Here is a 20,311-nt window from a genome sequence, read left to right on the forward strand (position 1 = left end):
CAGGCATATGCATTATATAATACATATAGGAGTTGACTTGCAGGTGTTAAAATAATAATTTAATGTAGCTTTTTAATGGTAATCTGGTATTCTATAAACTAATCGTTTGGAAATATCTAAGAGAAATGAGATTAATATTCAACAGATTCACAGTCATTGAAGCAAGCCATAACACATCAAGATTATATGCATTTTCTAGAAATGCCTTTAACTTTATTTACTAACCAAAGAAATGACCTCTCCCTCCCTTATAATAATACTACAAAAGATTAAAATATTTCAGATGCATGAAATTTAGAAACACTGGTTCTGGATCATTAAATAGCAAATATGGGTGACTCATGGTAGAGCTAATTTTTTATTATATTTACTACTGTAATAGAACCTCAGTTGAGTGAAACTATTGAGTTGACCAGAAAGTTTGCTTGGGGCTTTCCATAATATCTTACAGAAAAATTCAAAACTTTTTGGTCAACCCAATACCCTGTCAAATTTCTTCCTTATATAATCTAGAATATAGAAAACACAATGGGAAAAGAAAAATGTTTTATGCTCTATTCTGTAGTATTAACAAAACAACCCTGCACTTTAAGAGTGCCATACGAACTGAATTTGTAGTAATCACTCAATTAGATTAACAACTTTAATTGTAACTCTAAGGTGAACAGTTCCTCTAGTCTAAATTTTTCTAACCTAACTAAAGAAAGTGAATTTTTTTAAAGAGAAGGAAAAAGGAAAAAATTAGAGGGAGTTATTATTAACACATATGGTCAACTCTAAGTGATGATATGAATGGCCTTTCCAGTAATGTCTCCTCAAAGTGATGTTATTTTTTAGTATAAACACCTTGTAATTTTCTTGGGCCTTAGTTTATTTATTTGTAAAATGTGATAACATTAACTCAACAATGGATTGTTGGGCATCCCTGATGACTCAGTGGTAAAAAGTCCACCTGTCCACACGCATTCGATCCCTGGTCCAGGAGGGCCCCACATGCCGCAGAGCAACTAAGCCTGTGTACCACAACTACTGAGCCTGTGCTCTTAGAGCCCAGGACCCAGAACCACTGAAGCCAAAGCACCCTAGAGCCCGTACTCTGCAACAAGAGAAACCAGTGGACCGAGAAGCCTGTGCAGGCAACTAGAGAGTAGCCCCCACTCGCAGCAACTAGAGAAAAGCCAACACAGCCAAAAATAAACAAATCTTTAAAACAAACAAAAAACAAAAAGGTACTGTCTACTGTATATCAGAAACTATCCTAGGTACAATAAACACGACAGATAAAATTTCTTCTAAACAGGTATATATGAAGACTCAATGAGATGAAGTATCTACTCCTCAGTTTCTGATTATTTAGGAGATATTTTTATTGTGTCAGGCAATATACAAATCATTATTTTTTAAATAAACAAGTTATTTAACCTTCACAATACCCTAGGTGGTAATAATTGAAACTAATAACATTAATAACTACCATGTGCTTACTTATGTGATAAACTATTTTAAGCATTTTGTATATATTAACTCATTAAATCTCAATAAAAGGCAGGAACTATTATTATCTCCATTCTGGAAACTGAGGTACAGAGAAGTTAAGCACCTCTCCCAACTTACTCTCAACTAAATTAACAAGCTAAGATTTGAACCCAGGTAATTGGCTCCAGAGTTTGTCCTCTGAACTATCTACTATACTTCCACCAGATGATATGATCCTCGTTTTACAGATAAGAAAATCAAGTTGCACACAGTACACAGTTATAAAGTGGAGGTAGAATTCAAACCCAGAATAGTCTGACTCCAAAGGATGTGTGAAATTAATGGAAAACAAATGATAGTAAAAACATTTTTCCAAGATCATATATAGTGCTTACATTTCTGTTTGGAAGCTTCTCAAACAAAATAATGTCCAGTGTAAAGACATAGCTTATGAAGAACTAGAAAACTGGTTCTCACTATTTCCCTCCTTCCAGTTCAGTCCGTTCCTTACCTGAAATAAACTGCCTCATCCTTAGATTAAGAGACAGAGAAGGCAACAGCACCCCACTCCAGTACTCTTGCCTGGAAAATCCCATGGGCGGAGGAGCCTGGAAGGCTGCAGTCCATGGGGTCGCTAAGAGGACACGACTGAGAGACTTCACTTTCACTTTTCCCTTTCATTCATTGAAGGAAATGGCAACCCACTCCAGTGTTCTTGCCTGGAGAATCCCCGGGACGGCGGAGCCTGGTGGGCTGCCATCTATGGGGTCGCACAGAATCAGACATGACTGAAGTGACTTAGCAGTAGATTAAGAGAAGTCAACAACAAAGTTTCTTTCTCAAACCTTTTTCCAACAGAAGCAAGAAATGACAGATTTGAATTCAAGGAACTCAACATTCAAACACTCTTATTTCTCATAAGATAAGAATAGGCTTTCTAACTTTGACAAATCATCCAGCCCCTAAGGTTCAAGTCAATCAAACCATTCACTGTCTCTTTCTCCTCTGTACTAGGATAATACGGTGCTGCTCTTAAGCTTTTCTGACATTTACTGTTAAATTTTCACTAATAAATATGTCATTATAGCTTTCTTACAGAATTATAGATGTTTATATATCATGTATCATGTCTCTCCCTTACAGATCACAAGCTTGATGAAAGCAGGCAATGCTTTGTTTGGCAATGTATACCCAGAGCCAGCAGTCTCTGGCAGAGAGCAAGGACTTAAGTATTTGTTGATTAAATTAACAAATGCATGAATAAAGGAATCATCTGATATCCAGTTATGCATCCTAATCCCTTTATCTTATTTATTTTTGGCTGTGGTGGGTTTTCGTTGCTATGTGTGGGCTTTCTCTAGTTGTAGTCAGCGGAGGCTACTCTCTGTTGCGGTGCACAGGCTTCTCTTGTTGCAGAGCATGGGCCCTAGGGCAAGTGGGTTTAGTAGCTGTGGCATATCCGTGGCAGGTAGAATCATCCCAGACTAGGGATTGAACTTGTATCCTCTGCATTGGCAGGTGAATTCTTAACCACTGGACCATCAGGGAAGCTCTCCTAATCCCTTTTAAATTATTGCTACCATTAAGACTTACTTGTTCTGTGATTATTATCTTTAGGCCATTGAAATAAGATATTAGAAATACTGAATTTAAACATAATCTACTTTTGAGACTTTCTGTAATTCTTTGTTATACAGCAAAATAATAATTTCTTCTTAATTTTATTTTCTGGTTCTTTTGTTAATATGAGGACCTATGCCACAGCACAGGTTACTCTGGGGGAAAGGGTATGTGAAAGGAGATTCATATACATCTGCTATAAGATTCTACATCCTAATAGTAAGCTAACATCCTTCTAGTTCAATCAGTTTGAAGGCAAAAAAACCTGTTTCCCCATTTGCCTAAAATGGATTTTAAAATCTTTAATTTTCATCTAGGGCAAAAGCATTAAAGTATAATTAATAGTTAACCTACTAACAGTTATGCAAACAAACACAAACGAACAAAAGTTACTTAAATCATAAAGGAGAATACTTAACACAATAAGCTCCAAATGTCCAAAGTGAAGAGAAAAGCTTCTCATAAAAAGTAGAGGAAAATGACAGAAAGCTCAATAAATAGCAAGACTAAATAAAGGAATCTTCTAAAATGCACCGTTTCATTTAGGCCCAGCACTTATTTCTTTGAACAAGGAAAAAGAAAACCAAACACACACACGCACGCGCGCACACACACACACACACACACACAGATTTGTTGACAAGCAAGCAACTCTATTTTGTATGGTTTTGTTCCTCCACATAAAACATTGTGTTTTTTTCCAATCAAATCTTCCTTGTAAAGTTCTGCTCCCATCAATTTTTTTTTTTTTTTCTACTTAGGAAATGGCAAGACTTTTTCAAAATCCACATTTTTAAACAAAACAAAGACACTTAATTGGTTGCAGCAGAAATATAATTATTTCACCCATCTACATAAAAACAAACTATTAGAAAAAGAAAATCTGAACCAATCTCACCTCTTAAAATGTATGAAATGTAGTCATTACATCTCTATTTTTCTTTTCTACTCTATTTCAGTAGAAGTGTAAAATAGCCTGGACCAAGCATAACTGACATACATACCTTAAAAAGTTAAATAGAATTTAAATTAAAAGGCTAACAAAATCTGGTCAAATTTCTGATAGTCTATATACATTACTAAAATAACTATATATAACTATCTCTATAAATTTACCTTATATTTCTCCTAAACCAATCATGCTATTATATGACTGGAGCTTTTTGATATATCTAATACACCATAGTAAATGCTTTTCGTTACCTTCATAGGTTACTTTCTTTTTCTTTAAACTACGGTTTTTATCTACAAAAGCAATGCACAAACATAGAAAACATTCCTGTGTAAAAGACAATATAGGGAGAAGTAAACCTATCTCTCACCAACCCCTAAAAGGCACAAATTGTATATTCTTCCAGAAATAACCTACATATATGAAGCATATCTTAGTGCAAGATTTTCTTTTATAAAAACAGAAGGATATTGTACATACTTTCCTACATCTCCATTTTAAAATGTAATATTCCATAATCGTTTCAGATTAGTATTTGTATATCTCTCTCTGATTTTGATTGTTATTTAAATTTCACTAATAAAATCCTGTACTATAATCAGTTCCCCTTTGATGGACATTTGTATTGCTCCAACATTTTGTAATATTGCAATGAATATGCCCAACAAAAGGGCCCACATACTCTGCATATACTTGAATATAACTGTACAGTAAATTTCTTGATGGAAACATGGATTTAAAACTATGTCACTGCTGAACTCTCAAACCACTGGGGTGGTACATTCCTCTGTTAGTCAATCAGTCATGTCTGACTCTTTGCTACCCCATGGATTGCAGCCCACCAGGTTCCTCTGTCCATGGAATTCTCCATGCAAGAATACTGGAGTGGGTAGCCATTCCCTTCTCCAGGGGATCTTTCTGACCCACAGATCAAATTGGGATCTCCTGCATTGCTGGCAGATTCTTTACCATTTGAGCCACATTCCTTTAGGACCTATTAAAACATAATTTTGGGGTCAGTAGTATATTTGGCTGACTCTGGTTCAGTATTCTCTCAGTCATCATATTCTCTTATGTACAGTTAAGGGAAATTAAAATGTTAAAGTAACCTAAAATGAGTTCAGACTAGTAAAATCAAGGGAAACACAAGCTGAATTCCATTATTTCTGTAAGTTGCTTGGTATTAAAACAGTAAATGGCAGGTTGCCCACTATTTTATGCACTGTTCTGACACTCTCCCCTGGAAGAAAACATGTACAAAGATTAAGACAGAGGCATGACTAAGAGGAAGTTGTTAAGGATGATATTCATGTGTCTCTGCTCTCTCTGCCCTATGCCTCAGTATGGTTTAAAAGCTTTTGTACTAGCAAATGGTGGTATACAGTGTGGGGTAGTGTCATAACCAACTTGACAATTTATTAATTACAAAATAACAATAAATCTCTAGCTTAAAAAAAAAAAACCTGATGTTTGACTCTTTGACATAAATCATAGCAAGATACTCAATGACCCACATCCCAGAGTAATGGAACTAAAAACAAAAATAAATAAATGGGATCTTATTAAAAGCTTTTGCACAGCAAAGGAAACCATAAACAGGATGAAAAGGCAATCCTCAGACTGGGAGAAAATAATTGCAAGTGAAGCAATTGACAAAAGATTAACCTATAAAATATACAAGCAGCTCAGGCAGATCAACATCAGAAAAACAAACAACCCAATCAAAAAACAGGCAGAAGATCTAAACAGACATTTCTCCAAAGAAGACATACAGATGGCTAATAAACACGTGAAAAGATGCTCAGCATCACTCATTATTAGAGAAATGCAAATCAAAATTGCAATGAGGTATCACCTCACATTGGTCAGAATGGCCATCATCAAAAAATCTACAAACAATAAATGCTGGAGAGGATGTGAAGAAAAGGGAACTCTGTACTGTTGGTGGGAATGTAAATTGATATAGCCACTCTGGAGAACAGTATGGAGATTTCTTAAAGAAAAAGAACTAAGAATAAAAGTACCATATGACCCAGCAATCCCACTATTTGGCAAATACCCTGAGAAAGCCACAATTCTAAAAGACACATGTTCAGTGCAGCACTATCTACAAGACCCAGGACATGGAAGCAACCAAGATGTCCACTGACAGATGAATGCATAAGGAAGTTGTGGTGCATATGTACCATGGAATACTACTCAGCCATAAAAATGGACATATCTGAATCAGTTCTAGTGAGATGAATACACCTAGAGGCTGTTACACAGTGTGAAATCAGAAAAAGAAATATTGTACATTAATGCATATATGTGTAATTTAGAAAAATGGTACTGATGAACCTATTTGTAGGGCAACAATAGAGTTCCAGACATAAAGGAGAGACTTTCAACACAGAGCAGGAAGGAGAGAGTGGGACAAATTCAAAGAGTAGCATTGAAACATATACATTACCATGTGTAAAATAGATAGCTAGTGGGCATTTGCTGTATGATGGAGGAAGCTCAATTTGCTGCTCTGTGATCACCTAGAGGGGTGGGACAGGGAGGGAGGTTCATGAAGGAGGGGATATATGTAAACCCATGGCTGATTCATGTTTATGTATGGCAAAAAACCAACACACATTGTAAAGCAGTTATCCTTCAGTTTAAAAAAAAAAAAAAAACAACTTTATGTTGGGACTTGCTTGGCACCCAGTGGTTAAGAATTCACCTGCCAATGCAGGGTACACAGGTTTGATCCATGGTCTGGGAACTATGATCCTACATACCTCAGAGCAGCTGAGCCTGTGCTCTAGAGCCCATGCTCTGCAACGAGAGAGTCACCTCAATGAGAAGCCTGCACACCGCAGCTAGAGAGTAGCCGCGACTACTGTCACAACCAGAGAAAGCCCGAGCACGGCAACAAAGAGCCTGGGCTCTGCAGCAAAGACCCAATGCAGCCAAAAATAAAATAAAATTATAAAAAAATAAAACTGACAAATTATCTAATTTTCTAAAAATTCTGTTCCTCTTAAATACAAATCCCATCTAGGTTTAATGGATTCTTTAACTTAGTAAGTTGTGAAGTTTCTGTCAGAATTTAGTATTACAAGGATTCTGCATATAATAATTCTGTATGATTTTTTTGGTTATGTTCTTACTAAACTAATAAAATAGTGTTAGTCTGCCTTCCACATTTACTTCAAACTATTCCTTTTGAAAATATAAAATTCTAAAGTAATCCTTCCATCATTATTGGGAAAAAAAATTGAATGCAAACTAAGAAAAAGATGGGGTTTTATTAACACAAACAGCATTAAACAGCTTCTCTCATAGTCTCCTCACATATATTCCAGGTCTAATTTTGATGATAATATTTTAAAATAAGGATGACTGAAACTTCACCAGAACCTCCAAAATAAATGTTAACAGTTGGACAGGTTTTTAGATATGTGAGGAACAGCTAAAAGGCTTAGGTAACAAAGAATTAAGTAAGGATATATAAAATTATACTCGCATACATAAAATCATGCAAAGACCATGTAGTAGTATATTCTAAACATGACAAAGAGTAATTATTTCTTAAATAAAATTTTTCTCAAGTCTAACATGATAAAAAGGCTTCAGTAAACTTTTTCAGAAAGACCATTATAACTATCATTCATTTATACAACTATTTACTGAGTGTTTACTAGGTGACAGGCTTTATACTACACAGTGGATATAGAATGACAGAGTTACTGTACCTTCAAGAGTCTATTATTTAGAAAAACTTGATCCTGATTCTTCATAAAGTTTAAAATCAAAATCTTCAATGATTTTTTCCATCTTCTCTGATAAATAGTTCCTTTCCATTTTTCTTTAATCTAATAAATAAAACTCAAAACTCCACCAAGAACAGTATAAAAAGTATTATTATATTTAAACAAATATTTCATCCAAACATAGATTCCATCCAGAACAGAACTGAATACAAGCACAATCTTGTCCAAATATAAGTAATATACTAAGCAAAGTAGAAAACAAAGCAGCTTTCCCTCCTTTCACATCTGCAATTACAGTTGTGCCTGCTGGACACTTGCATTTCTTGTCTCCACCCATGATGGGTCACACCATGAATTCATTCTTTCCTAGTATTTCACAATAGGGTCTAGTGATTAACATTTTCACTTTCATACAAAATTGATACGATATTTATTGTTTTTAGTGAATGTTCACCTCCCAAATTTGTCTGTACAACATTTCAAAAAGAAAAACCAGTACATATATAATGGGAATAAGTTCAATGTTTTCGGGTTTTGTTTCAAATAGGCTAAATCTATTGACAGTAAAGCACTCTCAATTTGGTGAGCAATACATTAAATGTCCTATATTTAAAAGGAGTAAGTATCTACTTGCAAAATAAATACACCGCCCCCCCAACACACACACACAGAGCCTACCTCCCTACCATCACTCCACAGACACAGTGGTGGGGAGAGTAGAGAGGATGAGGACAAAACACAAATAACAACGAATGACAAGCCCAAACCCAATCTACTACCTTTCTAAAGGACAACTACTCTACTCCACGGGACCAACAAACAGTTCCAGGTCACTTACAATAGTACCAAAGGCATGGAAGATAATCAGGATGTAAAACTATCCAGGCAACCTTGCAATCTCATCTCTCTGGTTGTTTGACGGTCTGGAGTTGCTGGCAACAAGCTCCATCAGTCTGCTTTGTCACGATGCCTGTTACCACTCTGCTGTTCCTGGCCTATCTGTTCACCACAAATCTTGAAAGTTCCGCCTGCACGCCAACTGCTGCAAGTACTCTTTCAGATTCATAATCCATCTCCTAAGAAATGTATTACATTTCAATTGTCTATGTTCTCAAAAAACTAGGCCAAAAATTGCAAAGTGAGGTCCCTTTTCCACTAATCTGATCCTGACTAGAGATAGAGAATCTTCAGGGGTCTTCACAAAAGGAAAATCTCAGAGCATAATTCTGACATTCTAAAGTTTCCAAGGTGGATCTACAGACAGAATCCGAATACAAGCACCCTCATACATACAAGTGTGTGTGTATAAATACTGATTTCATTCACTGTAACTGTGACTCTTTGGTCATCAGGAGGATATCCCACAACATAGCTATATTAGAAGCAATGTTACCATTACTTTCAACTTCTCTCACAAATTTCAAATATTTAGTTTTACTACCAAATTGCCAAGAAAAACTAACACAATATAAGTAAATGGAAGTTAATATTTACAATTTTTATGTGTGTAACAGATAAACATTAGCATATTTTATGAAATTACTACCATGTTTTATGAAAGCAAACTTAACCCACATTCATATCTTTCCAAAGGTCCCTCACCAATCGACAATTTCCATCCTCTTCAAGAACATGTATCATAACATCTCTCTGTGAAAGTAATTAATAGTTTAAATGGTAGCCACTGAAAAACTAATAGCTTACAAAGTGTTTAAAAGTGTAACAGAACTGCCAAATATATTATGTTCAGGTAAACTCTCTTACACAAATTCCCCGATTTCCAGTATAACGCTTCTTTTTAAAAGTACTTCTCATAAAATATTTTAAGAGTATATATTTGCATAAGTTGATTTTTTTTTTTTTTTTTAGAACTTCAGCTTGCTTAGAAAACTACATGTAATTTAAGTAGAATCATTATAATGTACATAGGTCTTAGGGTCTTTTGTATTTTACACTTTCAATACTTAAAGACATATAATAGCATAGGATTTTATAATTTTTAAAATCAAATACGAAAAACATATAATTAGAAATACGCTTCCCAAAATATATTTCTGATGCAACACTCCTAAAATTAGGCTTTCAAAAAACATTTTACCTATGTACAGTATAAACAGGAATGCCAACCTATCTTTAAGTTGAAGTGGTATAAAAATAAAATTAATTCCTTCACTCAATAAGCATTGTCCAGTCAGGGACATAAGACCCATCTTTAGAAGGATAACAAAGGCCATTTCTATTCCCATCTTTCAACTCTTCCAGTTCTTCCAGAAGATAATCATGTCTCCAGTAGCTGTAGCTCTCCCTGGTCACATGACTTCCTTCTTATGAACAAACCATGCTTCTAATCCCAGTCTTCAGTATGCCAGAGAAAATGTCATTTTATTTAGGGCCATTGGTGGGAAGGACTCAAATTTTTCTAATACATCTAAATTTTTAACAAACTTTTTTTAAAAAAAAGAATCATGGAAATGAGTCCAGAATTGACATACAAAATCAAGAGGGAAAGTCAGTGAAGAAATACTTATGCATCTTACGTAAAAATATTCATATATTCTATGCAACTCCCCAAATTCCTGGAATTAATTTCATGTGTCCAGTATTTCCACCTCACATAGTTTCTAATAACTATGTGGTCCTGGACTGTTACTTTATAAATAAAAGTATCATTATCTAACTAGGTAAATACAACACATCTGCAATGTTTTCAATATTATAAATATGATGCACGGAAGGTGGGATTTTTAAAGATACAAAGGCTGCAAAGGCACCAGATGAACAGTAAATCTTTTTGTTACTTGCCTGCAATAAAATAGCAATACATTGTTACATTGTTAACTGATTTGTAGTGTGATTACAAGCTTAATTTCAATATCTGTTAAGTTTGTTACTTGACTTCTGTTTCTTGATTTATTAATTTTTATGTGTTATCTATTTACCGCCCACTGAAGAAATGAACACTGACTCTTTCTTTGTTGCCCTCTATCTCCCAATTTTAAGGGTTATAACATTTTTTTATTATGAAAGTTTATAACTATACTCCTTAACTATTTCACAACTATAATTAAATCTATTTTATATATTTTCTAGGTTGATTCTAATGGCACCCCACTCCAGTACTCTTCTTGCCTGGAGAATCCCATGGACAGAGGAGCCCAGTGGGCTGCAGTCCATGGGGTTGCCAAGAGTCAGAAACGACTGAAGCGACTTAGCAGCAGCAGCAGCAGCAGGTTGATTCTAAAAACTAAAAATTAACTGCATTTATAACATGACTAGGTAAATACTAATCCCTGAAGGAAATGCAATTTTATATCATTTAGACATTACTGGTTGAACAAGAAGTGTCCATGTAGTCTAAGAATTTTCTTCTAGTTTTCTTTAGTTCTTTTTGAAGGTCCAAGATTGCCACTGTAGCTACCAATTTCTTCCCCTGACACTTCCCTACTACCGTATCATCTATCTCAGATTATATTTTCCATTGTATAATAATATCTCAAATATAGTTATATAAGATACATAGTTTTTTCTCAGGGTAAAAATTTACTTGTCTTCACATGATAAATAGTACAGTATAAAAAATTTAGGTGCAAATCTGCTGCTGCTGCTGCTGCTGCTAAATCGCTTCAGTCGTGTCCGACTCTGTGCGACCCCATAGACAGCAGCCCACCAGGCTCCCCCATCCCTGGGATTCTCCAGGCAAGAACACTGGAGTGGGTTGCCATTTCCTTCTCCAATGCATGAAAGTGAAATGAAAAGTGAAAGTGAAGTTGCTCAGTCGTGTCTGACTCTATTTTTCCCTAAATGGTGAAAATACTGCTTGTCTTCAAGCATTCAGTATGGCTCCTAAGATTTCAGTTATTGGATTTTCCATTTTTTATTCCCGCTCTCTAGCTGTAACTGAGAATTTTCTTTTTATGTTAGAGTTCTGAAATTTTACCAGATGTGTCTAGATGTAGGTCTTTTTTCATTCCTCCTGCGTGGTACTAGATGGGCTCCTTTAATCTGAAATTTTTTATCTTTCTTCGGCTCATGAAATTTCAATTATTTCTTTCAGTATTTGTCTCCTTCCCACTTTCTGTACTTTTTCTAGAATTAATGTTTACAGATGTGAAAACTTTGTGATATATTTTCCATACCTCTCCATTTTTCCAGATCTTTTTTTCTTTTGCTTCATATCTAGAGTTCTTCGTCTTTAGTGCAAAATCAATAACCCAGTCTTGATTAATGCTAAATTGTTATTTAACCCAATCATTAACATTTATCATTGTAATTTTCAAAATCTTTTCTGCTTCTCTGCCACTTTTTCAGTGAAACTCTGATTAATCATTGCAACATGTTCTTAAATCTTAGTAAAATATGTATTACATTTTTTTTTCTTTGAAGTTTTCTTCGGAATTTTATCTGAGGTCAGTTGTTCTTTCATTCCTCTTAATCGTCTTCCATCTTGATTCTCCTCAATTGTTTATTTATACTGGCTTATAAAAGATTACTTTTGGCTTTCTCTGATGTTGTTCGGACTTGTTTTTGCAAATGGTGTCTCACTTAAATGGGAGTGTGATACCATTTAAGTAGTCAGGGCATACAGATAAGCAGGCACCCCAGAAAGGTACCTAAACAAGAAGTCAAGCCTGCCGGGATCCACCAAAAGTGTTTTTCTCTGAAGAAGCAAGCTTCAGTGCCTCTGCTACTCTCTCAGATTCCAAGATCTCAGATGTCCTACTGAACTGTTAGTCTACTTTCTTAAAAGAGAACAGTTCTTAGACTTCAGGCCTGAGGGCAGGCACCACTGCCACCAGAGCTGTTTAGACTGGAGGAAGGGGAGGATGGAGGTCCAACTAACCCAGCACTCTGGCAAGTAACTCTTTAAAAAATTCCTGATTATTACTCAATTACTACTGTTCTCTGTCCTTGTTGACTCCAAACCTGGAGCCTTTCCAAGGTTCCCCTAGGAAAACCTGAGCTTACCTCTGGTATCTTGAGTTCCAGTTTCCTTTGAGATTTTGCTGTCAATGCGATCCCGTGAGCTTTCTATCTTCTTCAAAATTTCTGGTCCTCTGATGGTACCTGTAGTGGACTGTGAACTGTAATTTTACTATTCAACATGCTTTATCCCCGGCCCACCTTTCTAGTAATATAATCCCTCATGTCTGTGGGGAAAATATTTCATGTGATTTGGGTAGAGGTGAGTCTTCCCAGCCACCACTGGCTAGAATATCCCAGCCCCCTCTCCTTTGGCAGCCATCTTTGCCTAGCTGAAAATAAAACTAATTCAAGAAGAAAAGGGAGAGTAAAAATGTTGTGAGAAAACCAGTACTGATAATATTATTCAAATCTGGACTTATCTATGCCTAAAGTTGGATCTTCTTCCCTTCTTCCCCACACACATCTGAGTACACACAAAGTTAAAGAGCTAATGAGGTTCTTTTGCTTCTCTTTAAGGTAGTTTGACCAATGTAATAATATCTGTTTCTTGCTTTTCAAAACTGTGGTTTAGTTCAATCTTTAAATAACCTAAGTGGGATGCTGGGAACAAAGAAAGTTAAAGGAATGCAATCAATGCACCATATTTAAAAGAAAAGACAAAAATTGTAAAATAAGCCGGAAGAAGTCAAATTAAAATTTACAGTTTGGTGTTGAACATAGAATGAGGAAATAGCTATAAATATTAAGTATATCTTATCATTCCCTAAGACATCTGTCATACCTATAGGGGGAAGAAAGGCAGATACAAAAACCAGTTATCTCTCAACAAGTTTTTCCCCTGAGTTAAGATTCCAATGATTTCAAAAAGAACAAGGAAGGAAATCACTAAAGAAAATCCTTTGAAAGGTTATATAGTGTCAATTTCTAGAAGAAAAATTCTTTATCTTTGACACGATTCTTTGGGGAGAGGTATGGAAGGAGTTGTTTACTGTTTAATTTTAGAGATGATAAAAAGCACAGAAGGTCATTGATCTCAATGGATGAAAGATGAAATCTGGTACTCTTCAACTAATACAAATAATCCAAGGTTCAAAGACCTATGTCTCAAAAGTTTATCCTACTGAAAAATCTGCAAAATATTGTATGAATATATTTAAGTACATGTGAGGGAGCACAGGTCCACAGTTTTCATCAGAATCTAACTAAAATCCAGGAGCTATAAAAGGTAAAGAAAACCGCTCCTGATTGTAAAAGAACAACGAGGACTTAATTCAAATATTACATTTACAGTTAAATACAAAATTTCCAAGTAATCAATACCTTCAATACATAAAATAGTGTACTAGATGTTTACATTATCTCCATTCTTTAGAAAAAATTATTAGTTCCAATATGGATGAACAAAAGGAAGTTAAGTAGTAACTTTCCCAAAGTCACATAGTATTAAAGCAGGATACAAAAGCAAGTATCCCACCTTCAATTAAATCTTTCTATACAATGCCCCCACCCCCTGCACCCCCTCCGCTCCAGGAGAAATATTAGAAAATAAAAGGCAATGGGTTATTTCATAATGGAATGTAATATTATGTTGGGCACAGAAATTGTCAGGTATTCACATGTCTAGGATTTAATGAAACTGGAATACCCTTCAATTAATATTTTTATGGAAACTTCTGCTTCTAGAAGTGAGGTCAAGAGACCTTAGTATTTGATTGAGATTCATGAATCTTAACATTCAAGACTCAATGAATGGGTCCTCTTGCTATTCTGTTCTTCTGAGCTCTGTGGGAAACAAAACGAAGTTTCTCATGCATGGAAGACAAAAAGCTGCAATACCAAGCCCATGTTTTTTATGTCTTGGATACAAGATAATAAGAGAATCTGGTGATAGGGCTAAAGTAGGTAAGAACTTCTACATATGGAACAACCTCCCACATACCTAAGACACATTAACAACTTAAAATATATTCCAGAACTAGGTTCTGACTAAGAGAATTCAGTATCAGAGTTTGGGTTGTAGCCAGAAAGCTGGGTCAAACAGTGGAGAGGATCTCAAACTGGGAGATGGTAATACTGGGCAGAGTAAGAAAAGCAAAGCAGGAAAGGTACAAATGAAAGACCAATCCACAAAGCAAGTTAGGGCTATGTTTTAAAGAGTCTGAGATTTAAGAAAACAGTATAGTCAGATTTTTGCTTTATACTTTGCCATTTTATCTAGAACCACTGAATCACCTGCTAAGCTTACAGCAGAGAAGTCATCAAAATATGGTTTGCTTCATCATTCCCAGAAGAGCCGATAAGAATAAGAAAAGGATGCTGCATTTCCCATTACTCTCATCTCTCCCTCTTTATTAACAGTATGGTTAAGCAGTAAAAAATATTAAATTCTAGAGGAACTGAAGAATATATTCTATTTAAGTACTAAAGATCTAACGAATTCTGAATATAATCCTAAAAGATCATCTAACCCATACAACTATCATTTGTAAAATCTTCACTACAGAATTGGAGAAGGGAATGGCAACCAACTCCAGTATTCTTGCCTGGAGAATTCTATGGACAGAGGAGCCTGGCAGGCTACAGCCCATGGAGTCACAAAGAATAGGACATGACTGAGTGACTAACACTTCACTACAGAATCCCACTTCCTATGCTAACACTGACTCCACCTAAAATAAATTAATCCACATGCACAATTACAGCCAAAGAGTTTTACTGGCAATCTATGAATTAATAAAATAATCAAATTAAATGGAGTTAGGAAAGAAAATAAGAGAGTCAAAATTTTTTTAATTACAGATTTTAAATTGTACTTTTTAAAAATAGCCAAACATACTACTAAACAGTAACCCAATTCACAATGCTCTCCATTATTCCTCAAACCTCCGTTTTAAAAACTAGTATTTATGGAGACTGTTATAGTTCACAAATGTTTTGACACAATCATCTCATCTGACCCCCCACCCAAAAGAAGGTATTATGATGTCCCTTTTATGTTAGGCTCTGAGATTCAGCTTGCCTATCACACTTACTTGACAGCATGAATTAAGACATGTGGTAAGTCTAAGACAGCATACTTCTCACTTCACATCTTAACAACTTATCTACAAGTTATGTATTTTGATTTGATGTTCCACAAAAGGTACAGAATAGTATACTATTCACTCACAATCTATGAAATCCATCTCAGGATCACATGAATTTTGCTAAAGATGGACTCAGGGAAATAACAAAATGTAACAGAACAGAGCAACGTTAACTATACTCCAATAAAGTCTTTTTTTTAAGGAGGTGGGGTGCAGTTCTATAATATGGTGTTCTAAACAACTCTTAAACGTACCAGGACTATTACTGTTGCTGCTGCTGCTGCTGCTAAGTCGCCTCAGTCATGTCCGACTGTATGTGACCCCATAGACTGCAGCCCACCAGGCTCCTCCGTCCCTGGGATTCTCCAACAAAGAACACTGGAGTGGGTTGCCATTTCCTTCTCCAATGCATGAAAGTGAAAGTGAAGTCGCTCAGTCGTGTCCTACTCCCAGGGACCCCATGGACTGCAGCCTACCAGGCTCCTCCGTCCATGGGATTTTCCAGGCAAGAGTACTGGAGTGGGTTGCCATTGCCTTATGTATAATGACCCAGAGGTATGTCATAAATTAGAAAAAGACGTCATTCACACAGATCTGTAAATAAGACCTAAATACAAGATTAAATGAGCTAGTGAGTTCTATAATTTATACCAAATATCTCTTGAGCCAATTATTAGGGAGATCAGGGAACAGAAGGGAACCAGTGACCTATACCAGTTAAAAAAAAGCAGACTTTGATGTGAGACTGCTCATGTTTATATTCTATTTCCATCATTTACTGTGACCTTGAGCAAGTTATTCTTTTCCTTGATTTTTTTTTCAACTACAAACTGTGGATAATAGTATTATCTACCTCTTAGAGTTGTGAGGATTAAATAAGACACTACACATAATTATAGTATATAGTAAGCACTCATTAAAATATTAGTTATTGGGGTTATAATTACCCAATGTTCTAAGTGTTATGAATACTTTCAGGAAAGAGGTGATATTTTATCTGTCTCTTAATGGATAAAACATTTAACAGAGAATGACATCCACAGAGACTAGATATCAATGGGGCTTGTAACCCAACATATGACATAGCACATTCTAAAACATACTAAACCACTAAAAACCCACTGTAGTTTAAAAAATACAGAGCTCATTCACATAATAAAATGTCAGTTACAGAAACAGACCCATGTACCTTTGGTCCGGCACTTTCACCACTGAAATATATCCTAAAATACAAACATACACAGACACAGATACATATCAAAAAGAATCCACTGCAGTATTATTTGTAATGGAAGAACACTGGACAAAACCAAAACACTGGGTATAAACACTCAACAAAATCAGGGAAGTCATGATACATGACAAGGGAACATTTCACAGCCATTACGAGGAATAAGATAATCAATATGTGCATTTACACTGGAAGAGTCTATGATAAGATTATTAATTTTAAAAAGAAAATTTCAGAATATCTATATAATGACCCCCTTTATATAAAACAAAAATTTGCTTACACAGATACATGTGAAGATATATATGTGCAAATACATATAAAGCCATGAAATGTACACACTTAAAATTTATACCTTGGGGGCTTCCCTGGTGTCTCAATGGTAAAGAATTCACCCATCAGGAAGATCCCCTGGTGAAGGAAATGGCAACTGACTCCAGTATTCTTGCCTGGGAAATCTCATGGACGGAGGAGCCTGGTGGGCTACAGGTCATGGGGTTGCAAAAGAGTCAGACGTGACTTGGTGACTAAAATCTATACCTTGGGCTACAGAAGAAGGGAGCTTTGACTCATACTTTATCTTCCTCTACTGTTTAAATGTTTACAATTTATACTTACTACATGACTTAATAAAAACAGAAAGAAGATAATGCATACTCAGGGCTCTGTAGTGACCTAAAAGGGAAGGAAATCCAAAAAAAGGGGGATGGGGGAAGAGGGAAGAAAAAAAAAGTGATGTATGCATACATATAGCTGATTCACTTTGCTGTACAGTAGAAACTGACATAGCAGTATTAGGCAATTATACTTCAATAAAAAAAAATAGAAAAAGATGAAAAAAAGATAATGCAATCTCCCCTTTAAGATTCCACCAACATTAAACAAACAAAATAAACATCAGTCACAGTTTGGCTGCATACTTGGCTGCATACTTCAGCCAAGGTTTAATTTGAAGGATTCAGTACAATTAAGACTTGTCTGTCTCAGGTCATATAGCAGTTCTTCTATTTTGGCATTTCCTAAATAGCAACTGCATAAGTATTACATTATTCCTGGCTTATGTGAAATGTATTTTTAAAATATTGAAACAAAACTAAAGAACACTAGAATGATAATGCAAGAGAACTAAAACACATCCATAGTTTCTTGATCCTGCCCTAAAAGTGTATGGAGGTGTTCAAGTTCAAAGGCAGCATATTAAGACTAGCAACATCACAAATCAATAAGAACATGGTATAGATCCGGTGAGCTTCCCTGGTAGCTCAGCTGGTAAGGAATACAGCTGCAATGCAGGAGACCCCTGTTCGATTACTGGGTCAGGAAGATCCCCTGGAGAAGGGATACACTACACGCCAGTATTCTTGGGCTTCCCTGGTGTCTCAGATGGTAAAGAATCCGCTTGCAATGCAGGGGACCTGGGTTCAATCCCTGGGTTGGGAAGATCCCCTGGAGGAAGGCATGGCAACTCACTCCAGTATTCTTGCCTGGAGAATCCCCATGGACAGAGGAACCTGGTGGGCAAAAGGTCCTGGGGTCGCAAAAAGTCAAACACGACTGAGTGACTAAGCACAGCACACTGGATGCTGGTAGCTTCCCCGGCAGCTCAGTAGTCCATGCAGTCATAAAGAGTCGGACACGACTTAGCAACTAAACAACAACATAGATGCTGGTGCTGAAAGGACCTTTACTTCTTCAGCAGAAATTTGGAAGAGAGGGAGGGAAGAAAGGAAAGAAAGAAGCCAAGCCGGCTTACAGGAAGAAAAATATACATACATACATATATATATATACACACACATGGATTTAAAAAGACCACTAAGTAAAGTGCAAAATATGGAAAATTACTTTGTTAACCATAAAATCCTACAGATGTTAGCTACTTATTAAAAAGTACAGGAAACTGCTTAGTGTTAACAACTAATTTTAAGGACCTTAAGCTTATACAAATGTAATACATATAAAGATGCACGTACTGAGCAGGTATAATCCAGTCTATTGTTCTATTATTTAAATATATGAAATGACAGATGATGAAATAGCTAAATTAATTGATTAACTATTTGGAAACATAAGACTAAGTTCCTATCTTCCTCCAAAGTCAATATAAATTCGAATCACATGAATTAAATGTAAAATTAAGAGGCTCAATAGCCAAGAGGTAGAAGCAACTCAAATGTCCATCAATGGATGAATGGATAAAACAAAATGTAGTATATACATACAATAGAATATTTAGTCCTAGAACAACATGGATGAATCTTAAGCTAAATGAAATAAGCCAGTCACAAAAAGACAAGTACCATATGATTCTACATATATGAAGTATCTAGTCAAAAATCATAGAAACAGGAAGTAAACATTGGCTGCCAGGTACTGGAGAAAAGGGAAATGGAAAACTGTTGTCCAAGGAGTATAGAACTTCACTTTTACAAGATGAAAAAGTTCGGCAGATCTACTACACAACAATGTGAACGTATATAACATTACTTAGCTGTACACGTAAATGGCTAAAATAATAAATTTTATGTTGTATTGGTAGCCACAATTATTTTAATTATAAAAAATTAAGTACACACTAAATTACTTAAACCACTAAACAATTACTTAACTATAAAGAGATCAAATAAAGCACTTGATCAAACTTCTAGCAGCTCAATGGCAAAACAGTTAAAAATAAAACATGTAAGGTTAAAAGTAAAAGGCTACATATAAATTAAATCTGTAAAGCACAATTTTTTTAAGACTGATGTAAGACTGAAATTATAGTTTCTCCCAATAAGTTTAAAACTCTAATATGAAATGAATAATCTCCATAGAAAATACAAATTAAAATGTTAATAAAATAAAACCCAACAGAATGTTAAAACTACATCATAATATTTCAAACACAGTTTAATATTAGTAAATTTATTATTGCAATTCACTATATGAATAGCTTGGGAGGGGGAAGAAAGAAATAATTATCTTTTCAATAGATGTCAAAAAAGCATTTGATAAAATTCAGTATACCTTTTCTGATACTATTTAGTAGGGTAAGAGAAAGAGATATATTAAATTGATAAAGTGAAAGTGTTAGTTGCTCTGTTGTGTCTGACTCTTTGCAACACCATGGACTGTAGCCCACCAGGCTTCTCAGCTTCTCTGTGCATGGAATTCTCCAGGCAAGAATACTTCAGTGTTTAGCCTTTCTTCTCCAGGGGATCATTCTGACTCAGGGATCGAACCCAGGTCTCCTGAATTGAACCACCAGGGAAGCTCATAAAGAATGGAGTATGTGTAT

At 35.5% G+C, this 20,311-nt stretch overlaps 1 protein-coding gene across 9 annotated transcripts in view; it reads right to left on the minus strand.

Moving 5' to 3' along the window:
* ANKRD17 (ankyrin repeat domain 17) overlaps positions 1-20,311 on the minus strand; it is a 167,280-nt gene that overhangs the window by 131,076 nt on the left and 15,893 nt on the right. The window contains exon 1 of one of the 9 annotated variants that reach the window (XM_059887430.1): positions 7,774-19,812. Within the exon in view, the coding sequence (XP_059743413.1) occupies positions 7,774-7,818 (45 nt within the window). The 5' untranslated portion in view covers positions 7,819-19,812. 9 annotated transcript variants of the gene reach the window in all.

Source organism: Bos taurus, chromosome 6, assembly GCF_002263795.3.
Source record: "Bos taurus isolate L1 Dominette 01449 registration number 42190680 breed Hereford chromosome 6, ARS-UCD2.0, whole genome shotgun sequence".
NCBI lineage: Eukaryota > Metazoa > Chordata > Mammalia > Artiodactyla > Bovidae > Bos > Bos taurus.